Below are 26084 nucleotides of genomic sequence, written 5' to 3'. Positions count from 1 at the left end.
TAAAAAATGTCCATATTACAGAAGTGGTGCTGGATGTCTTGAAATGCATAAAGGTGGATAAATCCCCAGGACCCGATCAGGTGTACCCTCGAACTCTGTGGGAAGCTAGAGAAATGATTGCTGGGCCTCTTGCTGAGATATTTGTATTATCGATAGTCACAGGTGAGGTGCCAGAAGTCTGGAGGTTGGCTAATGTGGTGCCACTGTTTAAGAAAGGTGGTAAGGACAAGCTAGAGAACTATACACCAGTGAGCCTGATGTCGGTGGCGGGCAAATTGTTGGAGGGAATCCTGAGGGACAGGACGTACATGTATTTGGAAAGGCAAGGACTGATTAGGGATAGTCAACATGGCTTTGTGCGTGGGAAATCATGTCCCAAAAACTTGATGGTTTTTTGAAGAAGTAACAAAGACGACTCATGAGAGCAGAGCAGTAGATGTGACCTATATGGACTTCAGTAAGGCATTCCCAAGGTTCCCCATGGGAAACTGATTAGCAAGGTTAGATCGCATGGAATAAAGAGAGAACTAGCCATTTGGATACAGAACTGGCTCAAAGGTAGAAGACAGAGGGTGGTGGTGGAGGGTTGTTTTTCAGACTGGAGACCTGTGTCCAGTGGAGTGCCACAAGGATCGGTGCTGGGTCCTCTACTTTTTGTCATTTACAAAACGATTTGGATGCGAGCATAAGAGGCACAGTTAGTAAGTTTGCAAAATTAGAGGTGTATTGGACAGTGAAGAAGGTTACGTCAGATTACAACAGGATCTGGACCAGCTGGGCCAATGGGCTGAGAAGTGGCAGATGGAGTTTAATTCAGATAAATGTGAGGTGTTGCATTTTGGGAAAGCAAATCTTAGCAGGACTTATACACTTAATGGCAAGGTCCTCGGGAGTGTTGCTTAACACTTGGAGTGCAGGTTCATAGCTCCATGAAAGTGGAGTCGCAGGTAGATAGGATAGCGAAGGTGGTGTTTGGTATACTTCCCTTTATTGGTCAGAGTATTGAGTACAGGAGTTGGGAGGTCATGTTGCGGCTGTACAGGACATTGGTTAGACCACTGTTGGAATACTGCATGCAATTCTGGTCTCCTTCCTATTGGAAAGATGTGAAACTTGAAAGGATTCAGAAAAGATTTACAGAGATGTTGCCAAGGTTGGAGGATTTGAGCTATAGGGAGAGGCTGAACAGGCTGGGACTATTCTCCCTGCAGCTTCTAAGGCTGAGGGGTGACCTTATAGAGGTTTGCAAAATTATGAGGGGCATGGATAGGATAAATAGACAAAGAATTTTACTTGGGGTCGGGGAGTCCAGAACGAAAGGGCGTAGGTTTAGAGTGAGATGGGAAAGATTTTAAAGGGACCTAAGGGCAACTTCTTCCACACAGAGGGTGGTGTGTGTATGGAATGAACTGCCAGAGGAAGTGGTGGAGGCTGGTATAATTGCAACATTTAAAAAGCATCTGGATGGGTAAATGAATAGGAAAGGTTTGAGTAAATAAAGTGGATTTGATTACCTTTATATCAATTTTAGCAAGGATATTTGACAAGATCCTGCATGGCAGGCTGATTAAAAAGGCAAACAATTCATATAATCTAAACGAAAGTGGATTTAAAATTAGCTCAGCAGTAAGAAACAAAAGGTAACGCGCCGACTCAACACAGACATCTATTATAAACCGACTGACTCCCACAGCTACCTGGACTACACCTCCTCCCACCCTGCCCCCTGTAAAAACGCCATCCCATATTCCCAATTCCTTCGTCTCCGCCGCATCTGCTCCCAGGAGGACCAATTCCAACACCGCACAGCCCAGATGGCCTCCTTCTTCAAGGACCGCAGATTCCCCCCAGATGTGATCGACGATGCCCTCCACCGCATCTCCTCCACTTCCCGCTCCTCCGCCCTTGAGCCCCGCTCCTCCAACCGCCACCAAGACAGAACCCCACTGGTTCTCACCTACCACCCCACCAACCTGCGCATACAACGTATTATCCGCCGCCATTTCCGCCACCTCCAAACGGACCCCACCACCAAGGATATATTTCCCTCCCCTCCCCTATCAGCGTTCCGCAAGGACCACTCCCTTCGTGACTCCCTTGTCAGATCCACACCCCCCACCAACCCAACCTCCACCCCCGGCACCTTCCCCTGCAACCGCAGGAAATGTAAAACTTGCGCCCACACCTCCACACTCACTTCCCTCCAAGGGCCCAAGGGATCCTTCCATATCCGCCACAAGTTCACCTGTACCTCCACACACATCATCTATTGCATCCGCTGCACCCGATGTGGCCTCCTCTATATTGGTGAGACAGGCCGCTTACTTGCGGAACGCTTCAGAGAACACCTCTGGGCCGCCCGAACCAACCAACCCAATCACCCCGTGGCTCAACACTTTAACTCCCCCTCCCACTCCACCGAGGACATGCAGGTCCTTGGACTCCTCCACCGGCAGAACACAACTACACGACGGCTGGAGGAGGAGCGCCTCATCTTCCGCCTGGGAACCCTCCAACCACAAGGTATGAATTCAGATTTCTCCAGCTTCCTCATTTCCCCTCCCCCCACCTTGTCTCAGTCGGTTCCCTCAACTCAGCACCGCCCTCCTAACCTGCAATCCTCTTCCTGACCTCTCCGCCCCCACCCCACTCCGGCCTATCACCCTCACCTTGACCTCCTTCCACCTATCCCACCTCCATCGCCCCTCCCCCTAGTCCCTCCTCCCTACCTTTTATATCAGCCTGCTTGGCTCTCTCTCTTATTCCTGATGAAGGGCTTATGCTCGAAACGTCGAATTCTCTATTCCTGAGATGCTGCCTAACCTGCTGTGCTTTGACCAGCAACACATTTGCAGCTGTGATCTCCAGCATCTGCAGACCTCATTTTTTACTCGTTGTTCTTATGAAGTCAGAAAATCATTTGGAAAATTTCAGTTGATATACCAAAGTAGTCAACTGTCTAGTAGGATGCCTCGTTAGCATCAAGCTAACTGATGAAGTCAAGGTCAGTAGTCACAAGACACCAAGTTAGAGTTCAACAAGTGTCTTCACGTGGCAAAGGAGGACTGCTCTGAAAGCTTGTGATTTCAAATAAACCTGTTGGGCTATAAGCTGGTGTTGTGACTTCTAAACTTGACCACCCCAATCCAACACCAGCACCTCCACACGAAATCAGTTGAACTTTTAGAACACACAAAATAAACAGACTTGGGACTGCTAGTTTTTGAGTTCAGTTCAGAATTATGTTTCAGTTCAGGAAAAAAGTTTCACCCGAGCAGAAGGGTTTTTATATATGAAATCTCCAAGTGGAAAAAAAATTGTGAAGTAGCTTTCAAACTGTCAAAGCTGAAAAATGGTTCAGGCCATTGGAACTGGAAAGGAGTCCCTTGGCCACCAAAACTCGAAAGGGTAAGTTAGCTAAGAAACGACAGTCAAAATAAGAGAGGTATTTACTCAGATTGAGTTTAGAATATAGAAAGTAGAATAGTACAGTACAGGCCCTTTGACCCACAATGTTGTGTCAAGCATTTATCTTAATCTAAGATCAATCTAACCTACACACGCCTCAATTTACAGCCGTCTATATTCTTTTTCAGCAGTTGCTTAAATGTCTCTGACTCTACTACAACTGGCACTGCATTCCACGCATACACCAATCTCTGCGTAAAGAACCTACCTCTGACATCAACCCTTATCTTCCTCCAATCACCTTAAAATTATGACCCCTTGTGACAGTCATTTCTGCCCAGGGGAAAAGTCTCTGGCTATCAACTCTGTTTACGCCTCTCATTACTCTGTACACCTTGATCAAGGCACCTCTCTTCCATCTCTCCAATGTGAAAAGCCCGAGCTCACTAAACCCCTCTTCATAAGAGAAGCCCTCCAATCCAGGCAGCATCCTGCTAAATCTTGTCCGCACCCTCTCTAAAGCACCTACATCCTTCCTATAATGCAGCGACCAGAACTGGACACAATATTCCAAGTGTAGTCTAACCAGGGTTTTATACAGCTGCAGCAAAACCTCGCAGCTCTTAAACTCAATCCCCCTGCTAATGAAAGGCAAAACATTATACGTCTTCTTGATGACCCTATCAACTCGGGCGACAACTCTGAGGGATCTAAGTACGTGGACCCACAAGATCCGGCTGTGCTTCCATACAGTCTTTAATCCTGTATTCAACATTCAAATATGACCTTCCAAAATGAATCACTTTGCATCTATGCAGGTTGAACTCCATCTGCCACTTCTCAGCCCAGCTCTGCATCTTGCCAATGTCTTGTTGCAGCCTGCAACAGCCCTCGACACTATCTACAACACCAACGACCTTGTGTCAACGGCAAACTTATTAACCCACCCTTCCACTTGTTCATCCAAGTCATTTATAAAAACTACAAGAGCAGAGGCTCAAGAACAGAACTTTGCGGGACACCACTGGTCACCGACCTCCAGACGGAATACTTTCCATCCACTACCACTTGCTGTCTTCCTTCGGCCAACCAAATCTGTATCTAGCCAGCCAGATTTCCTTGTATCCCACACCTCCTAACTTTCTGAATGAACCTACTGTGGAGAAACTTACCAAATTCCTTACTGAAATCGATATACACCCACATCCACCGCTCGACATTTGTCAACATGTCTTCACATCCTCAAATAATTCAATAAGGCATGTCAGGCATGACCTACCCCACACAAAGCCACACTATCTTTAATCAAACCATGTTTTTTCAAATTGTCATAAATCCTATCTCTCAGAATCCTTTCCAGAACCTTGTCTTACATCTGAGGTAAGCTGTCTGGTCAGTCATTCCCAGGGATTTCCACATTCCCTTTTCTGAACAGAGGAACAACATGTGCCTCCCTCCAATCATCTGGTCCTACTCTCGTGGACAGTGAGCATGCAAAGGTCATCATCAGAGATGCAGCAATCTCATTTCTTGCTTCCCAAAGTAACCTTAGATATATCCGGTCTGGCCCTCAGGACTTATCAATCTTAATGCTTCCCAGAATTTCCAGCACATCCGATTTCTTAATATTAATCTGTTCAAGCCTATTAACCTGGTCCATAGTGTTATCATCAACCAGGTCCCCCCCACCTCACGAATACTGAAGCAAAAAACTCATTTAGAGCCTCCCTTACCTCTTCAAATTCCAGACACACATTTCCTCCACTATCCCTGATTGGCCCCACCCTCTCTCTGATCATTTTCTTATTCCTCATGTAAGAGTAGAACACCTTTGGGTTTTCCCTCATCCTTCCTGCTAAGTTTTTCTCATGCCCCCTCCTAGCTCTCCTCAGTCCACTTTTGAGTTCTTTACTAGCTACTCTATAATCCTCTAAAGCGTTGCCAGATCCTTGCTTCCTCAACCTCAAGTAAGCTCGTCTTCCACTTAACAAGAAGCACCTCTTCTTTGGTCATCCAAGGCTCCTTCACCTTACCATTCCTTGCCTGTCTCAGTAGGACATGGTTATCCAACACTCACAACAAGTGCTCCTTAAACAGCCTCCACATTTCTATTGTGCACTTCCAGTAGAACAGTTGTTTCAAATTTATATTCCAAAGCTCCTGTCTAATAGCAGTATAATTTCCCATCCCCCAATTAAATACCTTACCATATTGTCTGCTCCTCTCCCTCTCCAAGGCTATGGCAAAGGTGAAACAGTTGTGGTCACTGTCACTGAAGTGATCTCTCACTGAGATATCTGACACCTGGCCTGGCTTGTTGCCTTGCACCAAATCCAAAATGGCCTCTCTCAGAGTCAGCCTACCTATATAGAGTCAGGAATCCCTCTTGGACACACCTGACAAAATCAGCTCCATCTGGACAATCTGCACTAAGGAGGTTCCAATTAATAATGGGGAAGTTGAAGTCACCCATAACCACAACTTTGTTATGGGTTAGCATGGCTTTGTGAGGGGCAGGTCATGCCTCACAAACCTTATTGAATTCTTCGAGGATGTGAAGAGACAAGTTAATGAAGGTCAAGTGGTGGATGTGGGTGTATATGGATTTCAGTAAGGCATTTGATAAGTTTCCCCACAGTAGGCTCATTCAGAAAGTTTCACGCCTTTTAAGATCTGCTGTCCAATTTGTTCTTCCATCTTTCTGCTGAGATTGGTGGATCTATAGAGAACACTAAATAAAGTGACTGCTCCTTCAGTTACTAACCTCTACTTACACCGACTCAGTAGACAAACCCTCCTCAACAACCTATGAGTTTTTCTAGAAGGAGTACCATTAGGAAAAAGGTTGAATTGTTCTTGTTGCTGAGAAAAAGATCTTTATCAATTGTATCATATATACAGTTTTATTTGTTTCTTTCCTTTCATGTAATAAACTCATATTCTTCAATAACTTTGGTACCTTTGCGTGAACATGTTCAGTGACTAACCAACAGCAAAAATTAAACTTGCGATCTATCAAACCAATCTTACTCTGGGATCCTATTTGTCTAGTGTTACCATCAGCTGACATCATAAACTAAGAATCATCTTAATTCTCCTTCTGTTAAGACACCTTTGCTCCCAGAGACTTTGTGAGCTGAATGTACAAGTTTCTAGCTTCAATTAAATCTCCCCTGCACTATTCATAAGAGAGTTTATTTACAAATTGTGCCAATTAGGTACATCAAGGAGAACAAGGAGTCATGCACTGAAATTTACATAAGTGAAAGAATAGATTAATGTTTACTAGAATAATAGTTATCATTAATAGAGTTTACTTACCAATTCTCTTCTCAGCTGAATGAAAAATTGTTTGCATTTAAATGATATTTTTACAATCTTCAACCTGTGTGAAAGATGACAGTTAGCGTTAGCAATAATTAAAGTCTCTTTCACTCATTAATTTTGAGTTAACAAGAAATCTATTCTGACCTTACAGTCTCAGGTGCATTAACCAGTTAATTATTTTTGATATGCTCAAAACTTGTAAAACTACGGTAACCAAATTTTAATATCCCATGAATGATCAGTTAACTGCTTTGATTTTGTTAGTCAGTACAAAGGAAAACTCTCTTACTCATCTTTGAATAAAACAAGGAGACCTTTTACAGCCGCCTGAAAATGCAAAGACGACTTTAAATTCTTCTGACAAACAAAACTTGGAACAGATTAGTTGTCTCTCAGTAGTACATTTACTGAATTGCAATGTCAGCATGGATAATCCACTCAATTCCAGGGGGGGGGGGGGGGGGGGATGAGGGATGAGGAGGAGAGGTTGAATCTATGATCTTCTCACCAAAGTGAGAAGGGTACGAATATGCCACAACAGACCCTATTAGGTTAACATTTGTTTTAAAACTGTTTTCAAAGTTTTGCAAGAACTGTATATTTACTTTCCTATCTTTGATTGTGGAGTGAAATGGGGAAAGGACTGCTTTAAAAACTGAGGAATATGGAAGAGCTGTTGCATTTTGTGAAAACAAGCTTCCAGCACTTATTGTAAGTGCTCTTTGTTCAAGCAGTAGTTGGTGATTAGGGGTGGGAGAAGAGGAATTGCTCCTATACAAATACATGATTGGTCTGTGGCTTGTTGATGACCAAGGTCTTCTGCCTGCCTTAAGATTGGCTTACAGTTAGCTAAACAGGTAATGGGTGTAAAGGAAGAGTCAGAAACTATCTGATCTCTGGAAAAACAGGCTCTGTCCTTCTCACTAAAATCTGAAGAAATCCAGCTTATTTTCCCTCATCATTTGCTTTAAGCTGTGGCTTTTAATCAGCAAGTCTGAGACTTTATAAATTGTAAACGCTTCACTTGTTTGTTTGCAGGAGATACAGAAAGAACCTGGAGAAGAGGAATAGAGGAGCAAGTGGTGACAAGTCAAAAGGATAATCTCAACAGATCCTGGCTATAGGGACCATTGAAATGCCAAAAAAAAATCCCAGTTTTTCCCTTCACCATGAACACCAATCTTTCTTGTTGCGCCTGTCCGCCTGTGTGTGTAATGGACGTTTTAAACGGATCAGCGTTTTTATTACTTGAGTTACATGTTGACAGTTAATAGTTATTTACTTGTAGCTTTAATCTATTTACGGTAATTCTTGTAAAGTATAGTAACCTGGTCAGTGCTGTCAACCTGGCTCCATCTGACAGGTAAATTGAAGAATTTTGCAGACTTTTATGAAATCTTTAACTTTTGAGAGGGGAGTCTGGGAATAGCGTTGCATGCTATCCCACTAAAGCATGACATAACCTAGTAATTGTTGTCTTAACTATTAATAAGTAGTAAAAATGAACTAACCTACATATCTGAAAGGAAAGACTCTGTAGCAATCGCTTTCATGACTAATTGATCGTTCAGCCTTTTTGTGTCATTCAGCCCAATTTTTTCAAGCAGAAGCAAACAAGTGCAGTTAACTGTGAAAGTGGAGGAATTGCTCTCGGTAACTCCTATCAGCAATTTCCTGCTCCTTTGCAAGTTGTACTCAAGTCCTCACATACAGCAATCATTATAAATTATTGAACAAGAACTTCCTCTTTTATGTTGCACTGTTAAAAAGCCCTGAAAAAGCAATGCCTTGTTCAAAGTTATAGCTGGGTTTTTAGAAGCATATCAAATGATAACTACTCCTGAACAACTTTGGTAAATTTTATTTTTCTTTGCTTAAATAATAACATTTTCAAATAAGCCCAGTTCAACTTATAATAGGTATGCCTTAACTGGATTTAAATGTACGAAATTTACATATACTTGTAATAGTAAATGATTGCAAAAGCCTATGAAGGCCTAGAAGGCCCTAAATATTAGCATGTTTCTTTCTAATAATATACAATACATGTGTGACAATTCTCATTCCGAAAATGAAATTTCAACTAAAAGAAGAGATTCACCTATGATAGGACATTTAAGTTTATGGGGTGCACGTAAAGATTAGGACAGAAAGGAGGTAGTAAATAGGTGCAAGAGAAAGACAAATGTTGCAATGTAATGATGTAGAAAAAGCCAAATTTTAAACCTAAACAATGCATTCAGACTATCCACGATCCTGTATGTCACTCGTAAAACTCTTAAAAATAGAAACCTCGTAACCGCAGCCAAATTTTGTACCAGTGACGTTGCCTGAACGATGCACACTTTTATCAATGCACAATTTCGAAGGAGGACCAAACACCTTGTAAAGCATGAATCACCATAAATTGCTGTCCAGTCAGTATCTCAGTACTTCAAGCAGTCTGAAAACACATCTTGTATTTATCTGACACGATTTCTTTATAATGTTGCTGTAAACTTCACATTTATTCTCCAATAAATGCACTGCAGAATGCTAAGTCTAATAATTAACAGCACAGCTACTCTTTTTCAAACATGGTTATTGGTAGAGTCTACCAATCACCCTCTCTTACCTAGATAGCAAATAATTACAGAGTACAGAGTTCCATTCCCAAGTTGCAAATGGTTTTAGGAGACTTTTAAAATGTCAAATTTAAAATACCGACTCTCTTACTACTTCTGTGTCAACACAATCTTTCACTCTTTCTCTCCACACATCCTGTCAGGTCTGCTGAGTTTCTACAGCAATTTCTGTTTTTGTTTCACAATCTTTCACTCACTACTTTCGCTTTTGACTGATGTGACATTGAAAACAGTTTGTTCCATGAGTCTTTTTTTTCAATCCTTGAATATACATATACATTGTTGATCCCATTGCTCAGAGTCCTGTTCAACCTATTGCCATCACCTGCTTGGAATCTCTCCCAAATGCCTTGATTAAATCTATCTTCAGCACATTCTCATGGCAGCATATTCTGTTTCCCTACCATGTCTTGTGTAAAATTCCATTACTTGTTACTATTGCTTCTTTTGCCAATTACCTTTGAAATGTCCACTTTGGTTTCCAATTCACCTAGCAATGGAAACATTTTCTTTCTTTCTACTTTGTCCAGATCCCTCATGATTCTGAATATAAAATCAATCTAATACACACTCAATGAAAAACAAATCCAAATTTCCCAATCTTTTTCGAGACCCAAAGTCTCTGGAACCAGAAACCTGAGTCTTTCCTGCACCTTCTTCAATGTTTTCAAATCCTTTCCAAAATGTATTGCTGAACTGGATACAATATTCCAACAGAAGTTTTATATCGACATAACTTCTGTGATTTTGTACCCTATGCCTCTATTGATAATGCCAGTATGTGTTATGCTTCATGAACCACACTCTCATTGTGCACATATGCCCATGTTCCTCCTGTTCCTGAGCAGCCTTCAGAATTGTATCCTTTATTTTATCTTGTCTGTGTTATTTCTAAAATGAACCACTTCACACATCTCTAAATTAAATGATAACTGCCACTCGATTACCCATTTCATTAACTGCCAACATTCTATTCCAGGACAGATCCTGCTCAGTTCATCATCCCTCTAAGATTTTTCCTCGCTGGAAACAGACTTATGAATGGACCTTTTGAATATTAGAGTTGATCTTTCTCTGCACTTGTCTCTGTTGCTGCAATAATAATTTACTTACTTTAATGTACTTACATAAGGTATCATTTGTAATTAGGGATTCAGCAATAAATGCTGGCCACAGGCAGCGATTCTCCATCCCTCCACCTAGATGCACAATTCAATTGTGGTTAGGTTTCCCAATGTTTTGGTTTTCAAAACCTGAAATCTGCTCGCCTGTACCTTTCCCAATCTATTACCATTCTGATATTGGCCTTCTTGTTTTGCAACCAAAGTGGATAACTTTATTCTTATACAAATTATCCTTCATCTGCCATGCATACCCACTCGTTCGACTTGTCCAAATCACAGTGAAGCATCTCTCCATCTTTTTTACAGTTGCCCCCCTCACCCAGCTTTGAGAGATTCCACACCACATCAATTTGATTGAGTCTTAACTGTTATCTGTATATAGTAGAACTCCCACATCTGCGGATTCAGTTTCCGCGACCTGAAAGTATTACATGGAATATTCCAGAGGACTGCCAGGGAGGCAAGTTTCCCATTTAAATGATAGGGTTCACTACTATCCATGGTTTTGGACATCGGTGGCAGGTCTTGGAACGTATTACCTGTGGATTGGGGGTGGGGAGGGAGGACATCTGTACATAGGGAATGGGCAATAAATGCTGGCCAAGCCAGTGACACTCACACCTAAAGAACAAATAAAAGTGCAGTAACGTTATATCATTCAATGCATTTGAAACAGCCAGTTAGATGCTGTTAGTGCAAAGCGAACAGTTGGAGCATTACATCATCAAAGCTTTTACTTTTCTAAAAATGTGCCTACAATGTTATTGTGCTACCAAATTTTGACATGAAGTTTTATACTTATTCATTTCTCTACATGTAGCCAATATACAAATAAAAATCATTTGAACATAGGCAGTGACTCTCTAACCCTCCTCCCAGATGCACAATTCAACTGTGGTCATGTTTCCCAATATTCTGGTTTTCAGAACCTGAACTCTTAGAGAGAGACAATGTCAAAGTTTACATTCATAATATTTCATTGTGCACATGAAAAGCCATATTGAATATGTGTTTATCATGCTATGTATAAATCTGAACTCTTCACTCATTCAAGATAGCAGCAGTGCAGTGAGTGGGCTCCTGCCCGGAGTTCATCGGCTCTGTCTGCTTTTACTTTCTTTTCTTCTTCTTTCACAGTTTTTTTTTACTTACTTTAATCTACTTATATTCTGTGGAGAGATCGGTGGTTCAAGATGTTTAGCACAACTAAGGTAAGGTTTCTTCCAGTGGTTATGATGTAGAGGAGCCAGTGTTGGACTCGTGTGGACAAAGTTAAAAATCACACAACACCAGATTATAGTACAACAGGTTTATTTAGAAGTACTAACTTTCAGAGCATTGCTTCTTCATCAGGTAGTTGTGGAGTAGGATCATAAGCAGGATCAGGATCAGAATTTGCTATAAATTCTGTGTCTTATGATCTTGATCCGTGGCTGCCTGATGAAAGAGCACTGCTCCGAAAGCTAGTACTTGCAAATAAACCTGTTCCACTCCCACTATAACCCGGTGTGGTGGTTTTAAACTTCTTCCAGTGGTGGCAGTGAAGGGAGTCAACTTTGGTACAGTGCAATAGAGATCGAGCCCAAGGTTTGTGCGAAGATTTGTAGCTCGGGTGCTCGTTGTCGTGGTTCCGTTCGCCGAGCTGGAAGTTTTTGTTGCAAACGTTTCGTCCCCTGGCTAGGCGACATCATCAGTGCTCTGGAGCCTCCTGCGAAGCGCTTCTTTGATGTTTCTTCCAGTATTTATAGTGGTCTGTCCTTGCCGCTTCCGGGTGTCAGTTTCAGCTGTCCGCTGTAATGGTTGGTATATTGGGTCCAGGTTGATGTGTTTGTTGATGGAGTTTGTGGATGAATGCCATGCCTCTAGGAATTCCCTGGCTGTTCTCTGTCTGGCTTGCCCTATGATAGTAGTGTTTTCCCAGTCGAATTCATGTTGCTTGTTGTCTGAGTGTGTGGCTACTAGGGATAGCTGGTCGTATCGTTTCGTGGCTAGTTGGTGTTCATGTATGCGGAATGTTAGCTGTCTTCCTGTTTGTCTTATATAGTGTTTTGTGCAGTCCTTGCATGGTATTTTGTAAACTACATTAGTTTTGCTCATGTTGGGTATCGGGTCCTTTGTTCGAGCCCAGTGGAAAGGAGAGTGAGAGTGCACAGGGGAAAGACACAGACCAACACAGAGGAGATCGAGCCAGCATGGGGGACAGTGAGAGAGCTTGCCCAATACAGAGAACAGCAAGCCAGTGCAGTGGCAATAGAGGTCCCCCTGCATCTGCGGCCTTGGAGAGAACAGGCTTCCTAAGATCTCCTAGCATGCGTGACAGCCAACTCAACACAGAGATTGAACCCTTGTGAGGAGTGCAAGCCCAGCATGACTAGCACTTAAGAAAGACTGCAATGTTGAATTTTAACTTTAGCATAAAGTAGGGAAAAAAATAAAGAATTTGGACCTAGGTGCAGTGTACCTAAGATGGCGCCAGGAATGGTGACATTGTACACTTTTCACTGTACTCATGTTGATGTATGTTTTGTTCCATAAATATGGACAACAGAAGTTTCAGTACAATGGTAGATGCTTTATTATTGGACAGCAGGTGAGAGATTCTCAATGTCCCCAAAAGTAGTCGTGTGTCTACTTGTGGTGACACTCCTCCACAAGGACACACAAAGACAGTAGTTCTTATAAGGATTAAACAAAAGGTTTACCAGTCACATGGTCGATTGTCATTACATCGTTTAAGATGGGTAATTATGAATTTACAAAACCCGATGAATGTCAATGTCCTGTGATAACTTGTGAATGGATTACAGGGACTGATTATCGTATTCTTCATGATCATGCATTGATGGGAAGAGATTAAAACACAAGGGTTTTGCCTGTTCTCTATGGGGGATTCACATACCTATGCTCATATGGAGGGGAAGAAAAACAATGGGAGCAGGCAGCAGTTTAACAGGGTGGTGGCCAAGGCCATCAGTCTTGTCTGGGAAGGACATATACCTCTGTCTAAAGCTGCAGAGGAATCTACATGTGTGGCTCCACTGGACTCCTTTTCTGGGATACAGTCAGCCTCTCCCCTACTGAAATGTTCTGTCTATGTTGTAAGAGGACAGGCTTCCAGTTGATTCTGCAGTGAGTCTCTTTGGCAGTGGAATGTTTAACCCTCGAGTCCCAGTGTGCTTTGAAAGAGAAATAAAATATGGAACTGATCCCTTTGTGGCTTTCTAACATCCTCACTTGTATTCCTGTACTTGAGTACATGTGACAGTAAAATCTAATTCTAATTAGGAGATTCTGTCCTCAATGTTCTTTGCTCAAAAAGACTGAATTATCCAAGAGACTGAATTACTCAATGAGTGTAGCAACATAACATTTCTCAGACCACCAATAAAAGCAACGAGCATGCTGTAAAACATTGACTCTGGTTTCAAAATATTTTATTTTGAAAAGAATATTTTGACACAAAACGAGAGGTCATCTACAAGGTTTCATGTGAGGGGGAGAAAGTTTAGGGGCAAAAGCAGAGAAAGGTTTTCACATAGAGGTTGTGGATGCCTAGAACCCATTGCCAGTGGAGGTGGTAAAGCAGGCACATTATCATAGTTCAGGGTGTATCTTGATAGGCACATGAACGGGAGATTAACAGAGGCTTAGAAACTATATATGGGCAATAAGTAGTGGGTATAAATACAGATTAAGAATCGGTGCAGGCTCGGTATACCAAACATCCTGCTCCTGTGCTGTATTGTATAAAACTGTCTACTGCATTTAATCTCACACACACACACACAAACACACACAAAGAAAGGCTACGTGTAGACTCCTGATTCATTTGTCAATCACTTTCCAGCAATTGTGTGCATAATATTTGGACCATTTAGTGGATGGAAGCTGTTTTCTAAATTTAATGTTGCTCACTGAATCTATTTGGGTTTCTGCTTAATTTTCACAAGCAGCTACATGCTCCTACACAGCAATAATAATTTTCACAGTCAATGTGAACATCATGACTTTCTCAACAACAGATTCAAATGTGCTAAAAGTTAGAAAAAGCATTCAGAGTTTCATTGCTTCAGAGATAGCTTCGTGTCCATTTGAAATCCTTTACCACTAGTACGGGACTGTTTCCTTTTCTTTTATGTGTTAAGAGTAGCTGGCAATAAATTGTTCTTTAGATGCAGATATTTCAAGGAAAGGCCAAAAGCAGAATGTCAAACATTATGGCACTGTTTCTGCCTTGAGATGGCATGTCTTATCCAAAATGAAACTTCAAAAACAGCACTTTCAATTGTTTCTGTAAGTAACAAAATTACAATATTCTGAAAACATCTATGGGAGATGAATGAGAATTAGAATTCTCAAAGACCAACCGCTTTTTCCTCTACTGGTTATATTATAACCAATATGGTTATCAAAACTCAACTTATACCATCTTACCAGATGATAAGTTGGTTTCATCCACAGTGGGAAAAATATACAGTATGATGAAAATCACTTAGACACAGGGAGACCTACTTACATTCATGTAGGAATTAAAAGTAGTGATCATGCATAATCCAGCTCATTTAAAAAATACATTTTACTTGGTATAAAGTAGTTTTTAGTCAAGATTAGAGTGGTGCTGGAAAAACACAGCAGGTCAGGTAGCATGAGGAACAGGAAATTCGACGTTTCAGGCAAAAGCCCTTCATCAGGCTTTTGCCTGAAACGTCAATTTTCCTGCTCCTCGGATGCTGCCTGACCTGCTGCACTTTTCCAGCACCACTCCAATCTTGATTCTATTCTCCAGCATCTGCAGTATCCACCCCCACCTTAAAAAAAGTTTCTACCCTATTCAGAGAACAATGTCATTAAATCATTGAACATTTCTGTATAAAAGGGGGCCAAATGGCCATGTGCGGCCTCTGAAGATCTATCGTATTTGTTCCTACTCTTTTCCATAGCCCTATAAACTCTCCCCTTCCAAATATTCAAATGAATTTTGAAAGCTATCAAGTCTCTTTCTAACACTTTTTCAAGCAGTTCACTTGATACATAATAAGGAGTTAACTTGCATTCAAATCATTAGCTCCGTTTCTCTCCCCACAAATGCTGCCGAACCAACTGAGGTTCTCCAGCTTTATTGTTTACTTGATATCATAACTTGCTGCGTAAACTTTGTTTTGAATGTCACCTTTGGTTCTGTTACAAATTACCTTAAATTTGTACCTTCTGCTTATCATGCCACATGTAAACTTCTCCTTAATAAAAACTGTTTGTTGTTTTGAACAATATCTGCATTAATGCTAAATTGTTCCCTTTCAAAGACTAAGGAGGTAGCAAAGAGGTTTGTTGAAATGAGGCTTTCCTGAAAAATGATAATATTGCAAAAGAAAAAGAGATAATATGTGTAAAATGTTTAAAGTATTACACTGCTTGCTTGCTCACTCTGAATTGCCAATCTAGCACAGAACTGTGAATAAAATGAATTGTATTTCAAACTAACCTTATTCGTGGAAAGCAATAGAAGCGATTATGAAGTGTGGCATTCTCCACTGTTTTACAGTCTAGGCACAAACTATCATCAAAATAAAGACTATTAAAAGTAAAATCTATTTTTTGAAAATCTTTACACTGTACAAAAACTTATTTGCCCCTTACACATTTTTATCATCAACATTATTATGAATTCCTACATCTACATTTAAAGAGAAAATTGCCAATGTTATCATTCTCTATTCACATTTGCACCAATATTTCCCAGCAATTCAGCTTGACTGTAGAGCAATTCCTATTCTTCATAATTTTCAAACTGCATTAAGTTCTGAATTCTAAATATAACTAGATGAAATCAGTCATTATTCAAACATAAAGGCAGAATGTAGAATTTGGAAATGGAGACTGAGTTAACGTGGTCTAATTCATCAATGTCTTCTAAACTCAGTTTATTTAAAGACAACATTTGAACAATACCTGTATTTCTTCAGCTTAGCATCAATTTCTTTCTGAACAAGATACTTTGTATACTTCATATTTCAGTGCAGCCAATAATAGTGACTTCTGTGATAACAGCATGAACCAACTTTCAACTTTATTAACTAATTTATCCATGATTGTTGATACAGACTAGATTCCTAAAATCTACCTGTCTGAAAATCAGACAGTTGAAAGGAAATATTGGTCTGGTTCCTAACTTTTTAAGCTGACCAAAATGACCCTCAATCTGCCCTGATCCAGTCCAAGCTGCTCAGTTTCTTGTTACGTACAAACTATATTTTTTCCCAAACTTTAGTTCACATATTGTTTTTGACTGAATGTGGTCTAGGATAGGCCAGCTGATTTATTGTCCAAAATCTGTGAAATCCTGAAATCTGACAAAGTTTTAGTCCTGACTGCGCTGGACTTTGGCTCACATGTTCAAAATTTGATTTTGTCGCCCAATCTCTTTTTAAGTAGCTTCATAATGAAATTTTTAATTGGGTCTTTTATTGCAACCCTGAAATTTATAATCCCAGAATTATCATTCTCTTCTGAATTTTTTTCACAGCAATGTAATTAGATTAGTAGAAAAGAATTGCACACAGAAGTCCAAATATAAACATTTCCAGTTATTCAAAGTTGCAATTAATTGTTTTCTAAATTCCAAAATGTCCTTTGGTACTTAAGTTGACATTACTTGTCAAATAATTTGAGGGAATTAGTTGGTATAAAGGCTTTTCATACTTTAGAGCACCTATTTATTGCATATATATTTTATGCATTCTGCATGAAAATCTCCTTTACTTTATATTCCGTCACTGAAAACTCCATTAGGCATTTGTTTTCTTACTTAAATCTATTGAATTTTTATAGATTTAACTGAGTGCAAATCACCTGACAACATACCTGAGATCTAAATTAATATCAAAAGCACCTTTATCCATATCTTTTCTAAATAATGCAAATGAGAAGTAGATGAATAGTGGAAATAAATCTCATGCTTCCCATCAATTATCTTCCAATTATCAGACAAATATACAGTTCTCATGATATGCCTAAGAACTACTTATTTTCAGCTCAATTGGAAAATTTCACTAACCAAATAATGAAAATCCATGTAATCTGATTCAGTGGACAAATTGCACTAAACAAATTATTGCTTAAGTGATATTAGGTCACCATTAAGTAAAGTTACCGTTCAGATTTAATCATGAATAGATAAAGTCAGATTGTTAATGAAACTTTAATATGCCAGTACTAGAATATTGAAGGATCAAGAGGCAACTTGTCTTCATTTACACCAAAAAATTAAAATCAAAATGCAAAATGCTGTTTTGCATTCCCCAATCTATATGATATACACAAGTGCCAACAGCTACCAGGAGACTTATTAAGCAAACTGGAGTCTTGCATTACAAGTTTCATTACATTTTAGGTAATCTTTCAAAACAACATTTCAATGTAATGAAATAATCGAAATCTTGGAAAATGCTTCAAAATAATTTCAATTAATTGAGTGGTAAGAAACTGGCACTTACTGCTCATGAGGGTGGCAAAACTGGATTAAAAAAAAAATCAACTCAGAAGTAAAGTGGGTGGGCACAAAAAGGCAACATGTTTGTCGTGCTATGGAGATAATACAGGGATTGATTTGTTGTACAGAGTGCAGACATAGACTTGATCAATCGAATGGACTCTAACTTGCAGCATTAAAGGCCACGGTGAAAACCATAGAAAATATGTGCAGAGATTTTCTAAACTAGAATGGTACTGTGTCTTTGTTCCTTTGGATGGTCATTTTTCTGGAATTTGGCGCACAGATCAATGTTAAGTATTAGATATTTTGTCTTAGTAAGTTACGATGCTTGCTTGCAAAAGCATGTAACTTGAGATCTAGCCTCAAGGCTTACTAGAAAATCCAAGTGTTCAACATAAAACTAATAAGCTATATAATAATGAAAATGCTCCCCAAATCCTCTTGTGTTTTCTACAAAACAAATGAAACAAAGCAAATGCAGTTAAGTTGTTGGACAACTTTTTACAAGTAGGAAAAGTAGTTAAAAATGATGAAACTACCCAGCATCCATACAAACACGACAAGAATTCAATGTTCCAGGTCGATGACCATTCATTGAAATTGACGTCACTAGTAATTTATCAGCATGAAACAATAACTGTTTCTCTCTCCACAATTCTTACCAGATCTGAATATTTCCAGCTTCTTTTTACATTTCAGATTTCTAGCATAAGTACTTTGTGCTAACAATTTACAAGGTTTTTTTCAGAATCTCAAATTAAGTAAAATAATTTTATTTAGGAAGATTAAAAAAGACTAAAGACAACATATTAAACCGATTGATAATTTAGCTGTCTACAAATCAAAAATCTGCAGGTAAGTCCAAATGTTTGGGCGGCAAACATTACACTGTTCTGACAAAGCAGGATGGAATGCATTCTACCCAGAAGGAAAAAGTCATACTGACATATCATTAATAGGATGACAATAAACTTGAGATCTAGCCTCAAGGCTTACTAGAAAATCCAAGTGTTCAACATAAAACTAATAAGCTATATAATAATGAAAATGCTCCCCAAATCCTCTTGTGTTTTCTACAAAACAAATGAAACAAAGCAAATGCAGTTAAGTTGAAAGGATTATACAAGTGAAGGCATTGTTTATTACTAGATGTCAGAAGTATCCTTTTAGTTCTTTCCAAGTAAGAGTTTATCTTAAAAAGATGATTTAAGGACTCTGGAGTACACATACTTTTCTAAAAAACAAATATGCATGAAATATTAAGGCATTTTACAGAATTTCAGGGCAGCATTATGCCATAGACAAAGAACTTTAATCAAAGTATTTCAATGTTACCAAGAAATTGGAAAGAGCTCCATACTAAAAGTGGAACAATTTTCTAATATAGCTTTCTGGAACTACATTCTCACGTTCCTATTATCTGTCTATTATTTACCTACATGAAATTGTGCCTTGGGGTGAAACAAAAAAACTTCTTGCTGTGAATACTGCATATCCTGCATCTACTTGAACTTCTCATCTTTCAGAAAGTGAAAATGATAAAAACCATAGCAAGATGGAATTACTCAGCTGGTTTGGAGGTATCTTCAAATATACTGTCTGGTAACATAGCCTCCACCTGCTGCCACAATCACCTCCAAAGTACAGGATCAAACTGTCTTCCAAATATTATTAAATCTGTCCCAAATCATATCTTGTATTATGGAAACATGCTACTCTCCCACTGCTCTCAGATGTGAATCAATTCCCAGATGAGTAATCATCGAAATTAAATAATATAGAAACGAATACTTTCCCCTCTGATTATTTCTCATTTTACCTTCAGACTCGCTGGCATTCACTTTAGACTCAGAATGAAACAAAAGCCTGTGTTAGCAATTTGTTTGTTGCATTGTGCAATGATCCAAGTCCAGGCCCTCCAGTTTAGGCACATGGCAGACATAACCTCAATTCTGTTATGATCGAGCTTTTGACCAGTAACTTTTGCTTTAAAAATTTCAGAAAGTTTGGTTATTCCCTATGAGAATAAAGTCTCAAGATTACAGTCTTAAATAAACCAAAGAAAATTTACAACACAAAAAAAAGTCAATAATATTATACAGTATAACATCTGGAACTAGGGAGATAAACAGAATTAACAAGTGAACCGTACTCAGATACATCACAAACTCTACCTTAACTGGGAGACACAACAAATGCAATGCAAACCATGCACTGTTACCACTGAGCGTCACAAAACATATTTAAAATTCCTCTGCTTTGAACAGCCAGTCTGATCACTCAAAAGGCACAATAGTCCAGATCTCTTGAGATGTTCTGCACAGATCATCATTGGTTCACTGTTTCCCCAAGTCCCAACTCTCAACACTGTCAAGGAGCTAATGCACCTGGGAATTCCCAGACACCCAATCCTCAGCTTGAAAGAGCAACTACTCCTCCTCAATTTCCCCAAGATCTAATTCTCAAACAACACCATTAACTACTGCAGCTGGGCTTCCCCAAGCCTCAGTTACACAAAGCCAGTGACCATCTGTTTCCTCTTCAATTTCTAAAGGCTTCTGAGCCCCATATGCACACAGAGTGACAAATGCAATTCAGCTGCTACTTTCTTGGCTCCATGTTGCACTGCACACAGGTCCCACAGCCAGTGTTTCATTCCACATCATTTAAGCACACCGTCCAAATCCCATCAATGAACACAGTCTGCCGATTTCGCAGCAACAAACCCAAACAAGCAGACAAAACACATCCAGAAATCCTAGCCATTCTCCCCTACATCAAAGACACCTTAGGAATGACTTCCAGACTACTCAGACCTCTTGACATCATGGTAGCCCACAAACCCACCAACACACTAAAACAGCAGCAAATAAACTTAAAAGACTCTATATAGCCAACAAGCAAAACAAATGTCATTTACAAAATACATTGCACGAACTGTAACAAACGCTATATTGGACAAACAGGCAGAAAGCTAGCCATCAGGATACATCAACATCAACTTGCCACAAAGACATGACCCACTATCACTAGTATCCTTAAATACAGATGAGGAAGGACACCACTTTGTGACAACACATCCATCCTAGGACAAGCCAAATAGAGACACGCATAAGCATTCCTAGAAGCATGGAATTCCAGACGGAACTCGATCAACAAACACATCAATTTGGATCCCATCTATCACCCTCTGAGAAAAACAGGAAATGGTGTCACCAATACAGGAAATGAAATCACTACCCCAAGGAAACCTAAGCACATAAATAGAAAGAGAGCCATAACATGAGTGCTTCACCGGAGTCTCACTGTTGATGTTACCTAGAATGGTGATGAAACAGCTGAAAATGAATCTTCCAGCTCAGCAAGCAAATTTACATCCAGAATCTCAACTGGAGCTACAAATTTTCTTCAAACTCACTAACACAGTCTAATCCCTGGGTTGCGAGAAATTAAGTATGTGTGGCCTGTCTGCCTGTTGCAGTGTGCACTCAAGCTAAATGACAGCTCATCACCAAAACTGTGACAACAGAGGACATTTTTGCAATTATTTTGTTTTGATTCTGTCAGCATAATTCAGCTGTATGCACCCTGGTATCTCCTGAAACACTTGATTTTGGGCACATTTAGCAAGCAACAGCCATAGACTTTAACAATGCTAGTGCAGGAGAGAAAAGCACTCCACTACCTGGGTAATCCAAGATGGAGGACAAGAAAAATTTCTGACTGGAACAGGTTACTCCTTTTCTGAGATATTTTAGGTGTTGGAAGCGATTTCCTCGAATTCCAGGAGCAGCAATTATTGTTTTATATGCTATTGAATTGTTTTAGAACTTTAGAGAAAAAGTCATCAGAACAACAGCACTTTTAAAAGGGAGAGGAACAGACAAAGGGTCAGTGCAGGATAGAGAGAGAGAACGAAACCCACACTGCTAACTGACACAGTGAACCTGCACAGTTACTACCTTTGCTATTGAATTCATGTACCGCTGGACATTGGAGTGCATTTGGGAAAATTAACAAACACTGAAATTCAAAACTCATCTTGGTGGAACCTGTTTGGGAGAGGTCACAGCACAGAAACAGGCATTACAGTAAGTCCGCACGAGTGAGTACAGTGTGTTCTTTCTTGATTATATGTTATATTGAGATATGTCTCTTGATGAAACTTAAAAACATAAGCCATAAGTATTAACTTAAACTGGAGCAAGGTTTTGTAGAGGAATAAGACAGTGCTATTTTCTAGGTCTGTAGAGAGAATGAAGCAAAAATGGCCTTTAGTAGAGTGATATGCTCTTCTTGTTGGATGTGGGAGTTCAGGGAGAGTTTATGTGTTGCTGAGGATTACATCTATAATAAATGCCGTTGGTTGCAAATCCTATCAGATCGAATGGTTCGGTTGGAGAGACAATTAGAGGCAATGAGGAATTTACAAGAGCAAGGGGACGTGATAGATAGCAGTTATAGGAAGGGGGAAAAGTTGCAGATACAGTCATATAGATGGGTTCACTCCAGGAAAGGTAAGAGGGGTAGGCAGGTAGTGCAAGAGTCCTTTGTGGCTATACCCAATTCAAACAGGTATGCTGTTTTGGAAAACATAGGAGCTGATGGATTCTCAGGGAAACATAGCCAAGTTTCTGGTATAGACACTGGCTCTAATGCAATGAGGGGTATGTTGGGTTCCAAGGGGACTCTCTAGCTTAGGTACATACAGACATTTCTGTGGCCAGCAACGAAAAATCAGAAGGTGTGTTACTTCCCTGGTACCAGGATCAAGAATGTCTCAGACAGGGTACAGAATGTTCTCAAGGGGGAAGAGGGCCAGCAGGTCGCTGTACATATTGGAACCAACGACATTGGAAGGGAAAGACTGAGATTCTGAAGGGAGATTACAGAGAGTTAGGCAGGAATTTAAAAAGGAGGTCCTTGAACATAGCAATATCTGGATTACTCCCAGTGCTACGAGCTAGTGAGGGCAGGAACAGGAGGATAAGAATAGATGAATGCTTGGCTGATGAGCTGATGTTTGGGAGATGGATTCACATTTCTGGATCATTGGAATTGCTTTTGGGGTAGAAGTGACCTGTACAAGGAGGATGGATTGCACCTAAATTGGAAGGGGACTAATATCCTGGCAGGGAGATTTGCTGGAACTGCTCAGGAGGATTTAAACTGGTAAGGTTGGAGGGTGGGATCCAGGGATAAATAGTGAGGAAAGAGATCAATCTGAGACTGGCACAGAGGAGAACAGAAGGGAGTCAAACAGTCAGTGCAAGCAGTGACCAAAGCAGAGAACAAGGTAGGACTGATTAATTAAACTGCATTTATTTCAACGCAAGAGGCCGAACAGGGAAGGCAGATGAACTCAGGGCATGGTTAGGAACATGGGACTGGGATATCATAACAATTACAGAAACATGGCTCAGAGATGGACAGGACTGGCAGCTTAATATTCCAGGATACAAATGCTTCAGGAAGGATAGAAAGGGAAGCAGAGGATGGGGAATGGAGTTTTTGATTACAGCTGTACTGAGGGAGGATATTTCCAGAAATACATCCAGGGAAGCTATTTGGGTGGAACTGAGAAAGGGATGATCACCTTATTGGAATTGTATTGTAGACCCCCTAATGGTCAGAAGTTGAGAAACAAATTTGTAAGATCTCAATTATCTATGAGAACTTTTCAAACATAGACTGGGACTGCTACAGTAGGGTTTAGATGAAGAGGAATTTGTTATGTGTGTAAAAGAAAATTTTCTGATTCAGTATGTGGATGTACCTACTAGAGAAGGTGCAAAGCTTGAACTACTCTTGGGAAATAAGGCAGGGCAGGGGGTGACTGAGGTGTCAACAGGGGAGCACTTTGGGACCAGTGACCATAATTCTATTAAAATAGTGATGGAAAAGGATAGACCAGATCTAAAAGTTGAAGTTCTAATTGCAGAAAGGCTATTTTTTGATGGTATTAGGCAAGAACTTTCAAAATCTGACTCGGGACAGATGTTCATAGGTAAAGGGATGGCTGGAAAATGGGAAGCCTTCAGAAATTATATGAAGAGAGACCAGAGACAGTATATTCCTGTTAGGGTGAAGGAAAAGGCTGGTAGGTATGTTGAATGCTGGATGACTAAAGAAATTGAGGATTTGGTTAAGAAAAAGAAGGACGCATATATCACGTACAGACAGGATAGATGGAGTGAATCCCAAGAAGAGTATAAAGGCAGTAGGATTATACTTAAGAGAGAAATCAGGAGGGCAAAAGAGGACATGAGATAGTTTTGACAAATAGAGTTAAAGAGAATTCAAAGGGTTTTTACAAATAAATTAAGGTCAAAAGGGTAGCTATGTAGAGAATAGGACCCCTCAAAGATCAGCAAGGCGGCCTGTGCATGGAGCCGCAGGAGATAGGGGAAGATACTAAACTATTTAGTATCAGTATTTATTGTGGAAAAGGACATGGAAGATATAGAATGTAGGGAAATAGATGGTGACATCATGAAAAATGTCCATATTACAGAAGAGGAAGGGCTACATGAATTCCCAGGACCTGATCAGGTGTACCCTGGAACTCTGTGTGAAGCTAGGGAAGTGACTGCTGGGCCTCTTGCTGAAATATTTGTATCATTGATAGTCATAGGTGAGTTGTCAGAACACTGGAGGTTGACGACGTAGTGACACTATTTAAGAAAGGTGGTAAGGACAAGCCAGGGAACCATAGACCAGTGAGCCTGACGCAGGTGGTGGATAGTTGTTGGAGGGAATCCTGGGGGACAGGATGTACATGCATTTGGAAAGGCAAGGACTGATTAGGGATAGTCAACATGGCTTTGTGTGTGGGAAATCATATCTTACAAACTTGATTGAGTTTTTTGAAGTAACAAAAAGGATTGCTGAGGGCAGAGTGGTGGATGTGATCTAAATGGACTTCAGTAAGGCACTCAACAAGGCTCACCATGAGAGACTGGTTAGCAAGGTTAGATCTCATGGAATATAGGGAGAACTAGACATTTGAATACAGAACTGGCTCAAAGGTACAAAACAGGGTGGTGGTGGCAGATTGTTTTTCAGACTGGAGGCCTGTGACCAGTGGATTGCCACAAGGATTGGTGCTGGGTCCACTACATTTGGTCATTTATATAAATGATTTGGATGTAAGCATAAGAGGTATAGTTAGTAAGTTTGCAGATGATAACAAAATTGGTGGTGTAGTGGACAGCAAAGAAGGTTACCTCAGATTACAACGGGATCTTGATCAGATGGGCCAGAGGAGTGGCAGATAGAGTTTAGTTTAGATAAATGTGAGGTGCTGCATTTTGGGAAAGCAAATCTGAGCAGGACTTATACACAATGGTAAGATCCTGGGGAGTGTTGCTGAACAAAGAGACATTGGGGTGCAGGTTCATAGCTCCTTGAAAGTGGAGTCGCAAGTAGACAGGATAGTGAAGGTGGCGTTTGGTGTGTTCTCCTTTATTGGTCAGAGTATTGAGTACAGGCGTTGGGAGGTCATGTTGTGGCTGTACAGCACATAAGTGAGGTTACAGTTAGAACTGTGTGCGCAATTCTGGTCTCCTTCCTGTCAGAAAGATGTTGTGAAACTTGAAAGGGTTGAGAAAAGATTTACAAGGATGTTGCCAGGGTTGGAGGATTTGAGCTATAGGGACAGGTTGAGTAGTCTAGTGCTGTTTTCCCTGGAGCGTCAGAGACTGAAGAGTGACCTTACAGAGGTTTATAAAAATATGACAAGCATGGATAGGATAAATAGACATTGTCTTTTCCTGGGGTGGGGCATAGGTTTAGGATGAGGGGGAAAGATATAAAAGAGACCGAAGGAGCAACATTTTCACACAAATGGTGGTATGTGTATGGAATGAGCTGCCAGAGGAAGTGGTGGAGGCTAGTACAATTGCAACATTTAAAAGGCATCTGGAAGGGTATATGAAAAGGAAGGGTTTGGCAGGTGGTATGAGATTTGGTTGGGCTATCTGGTCAGCATGGACAATGTAGTTTGAAGGGCCTGTTTCCTTGCTGTACATCTCTCTGACTATGACTCTACGACTCTACTTGACAAGTGGCATCTCAAAAACAAAGGGAATTGAAAAATCCCTCTGTGGT

The 26084-nt window shown here is 40.3% G+C and overlaps 1 protein-coding gene across 3 annotated transcripts in view; it reads right to left on the bottom strand.

Annotated features, from left to right (window-relative positions):
- Positions 1 to 26084, bottom strand: part of ptpn4a (protein tyrosine phosphatase non-receptor type 4a) — a 439903-nt gene that overhangs the window by 103434 nt on the left and 310385 nt on the right. For all 3 annotated transcript variants that reach the window (XM_060827024.1, XM_060827026.1, XM_060827025.1), the window contains exon 11: positions 6730 to 6793. In XM_060827024.1, the coding sequence (XP_060683007.1) occupies positions 6730 to 6793 (64 nt within the window). The remainder of the gene's footprint in view (positions 1 to 6729; positions 6794 to 26084) is intronic.

This window comes from Hemiscyllium ocellatum, chromosome 7 (assembly GCF_020745735.1).
Source record: "Hemiscyllium ocellatum isolate sHemOce1 chromosome 7, sHemOce1.pat.X.cur, whole genome shotgun sequence".
In the NCBI taxonomy this organism is placed as follows: domain Eukaryota; kingdom Metazoa; phylum Chordata; class Chondrichthyes; order Orectolobiformes; family Hemiscylliidae; genus Hemiscyllium; species Hemiscyllium ocellatum.
This window is presented reverse-complemented; position numbering and strand designations above follow the sequence as displayed.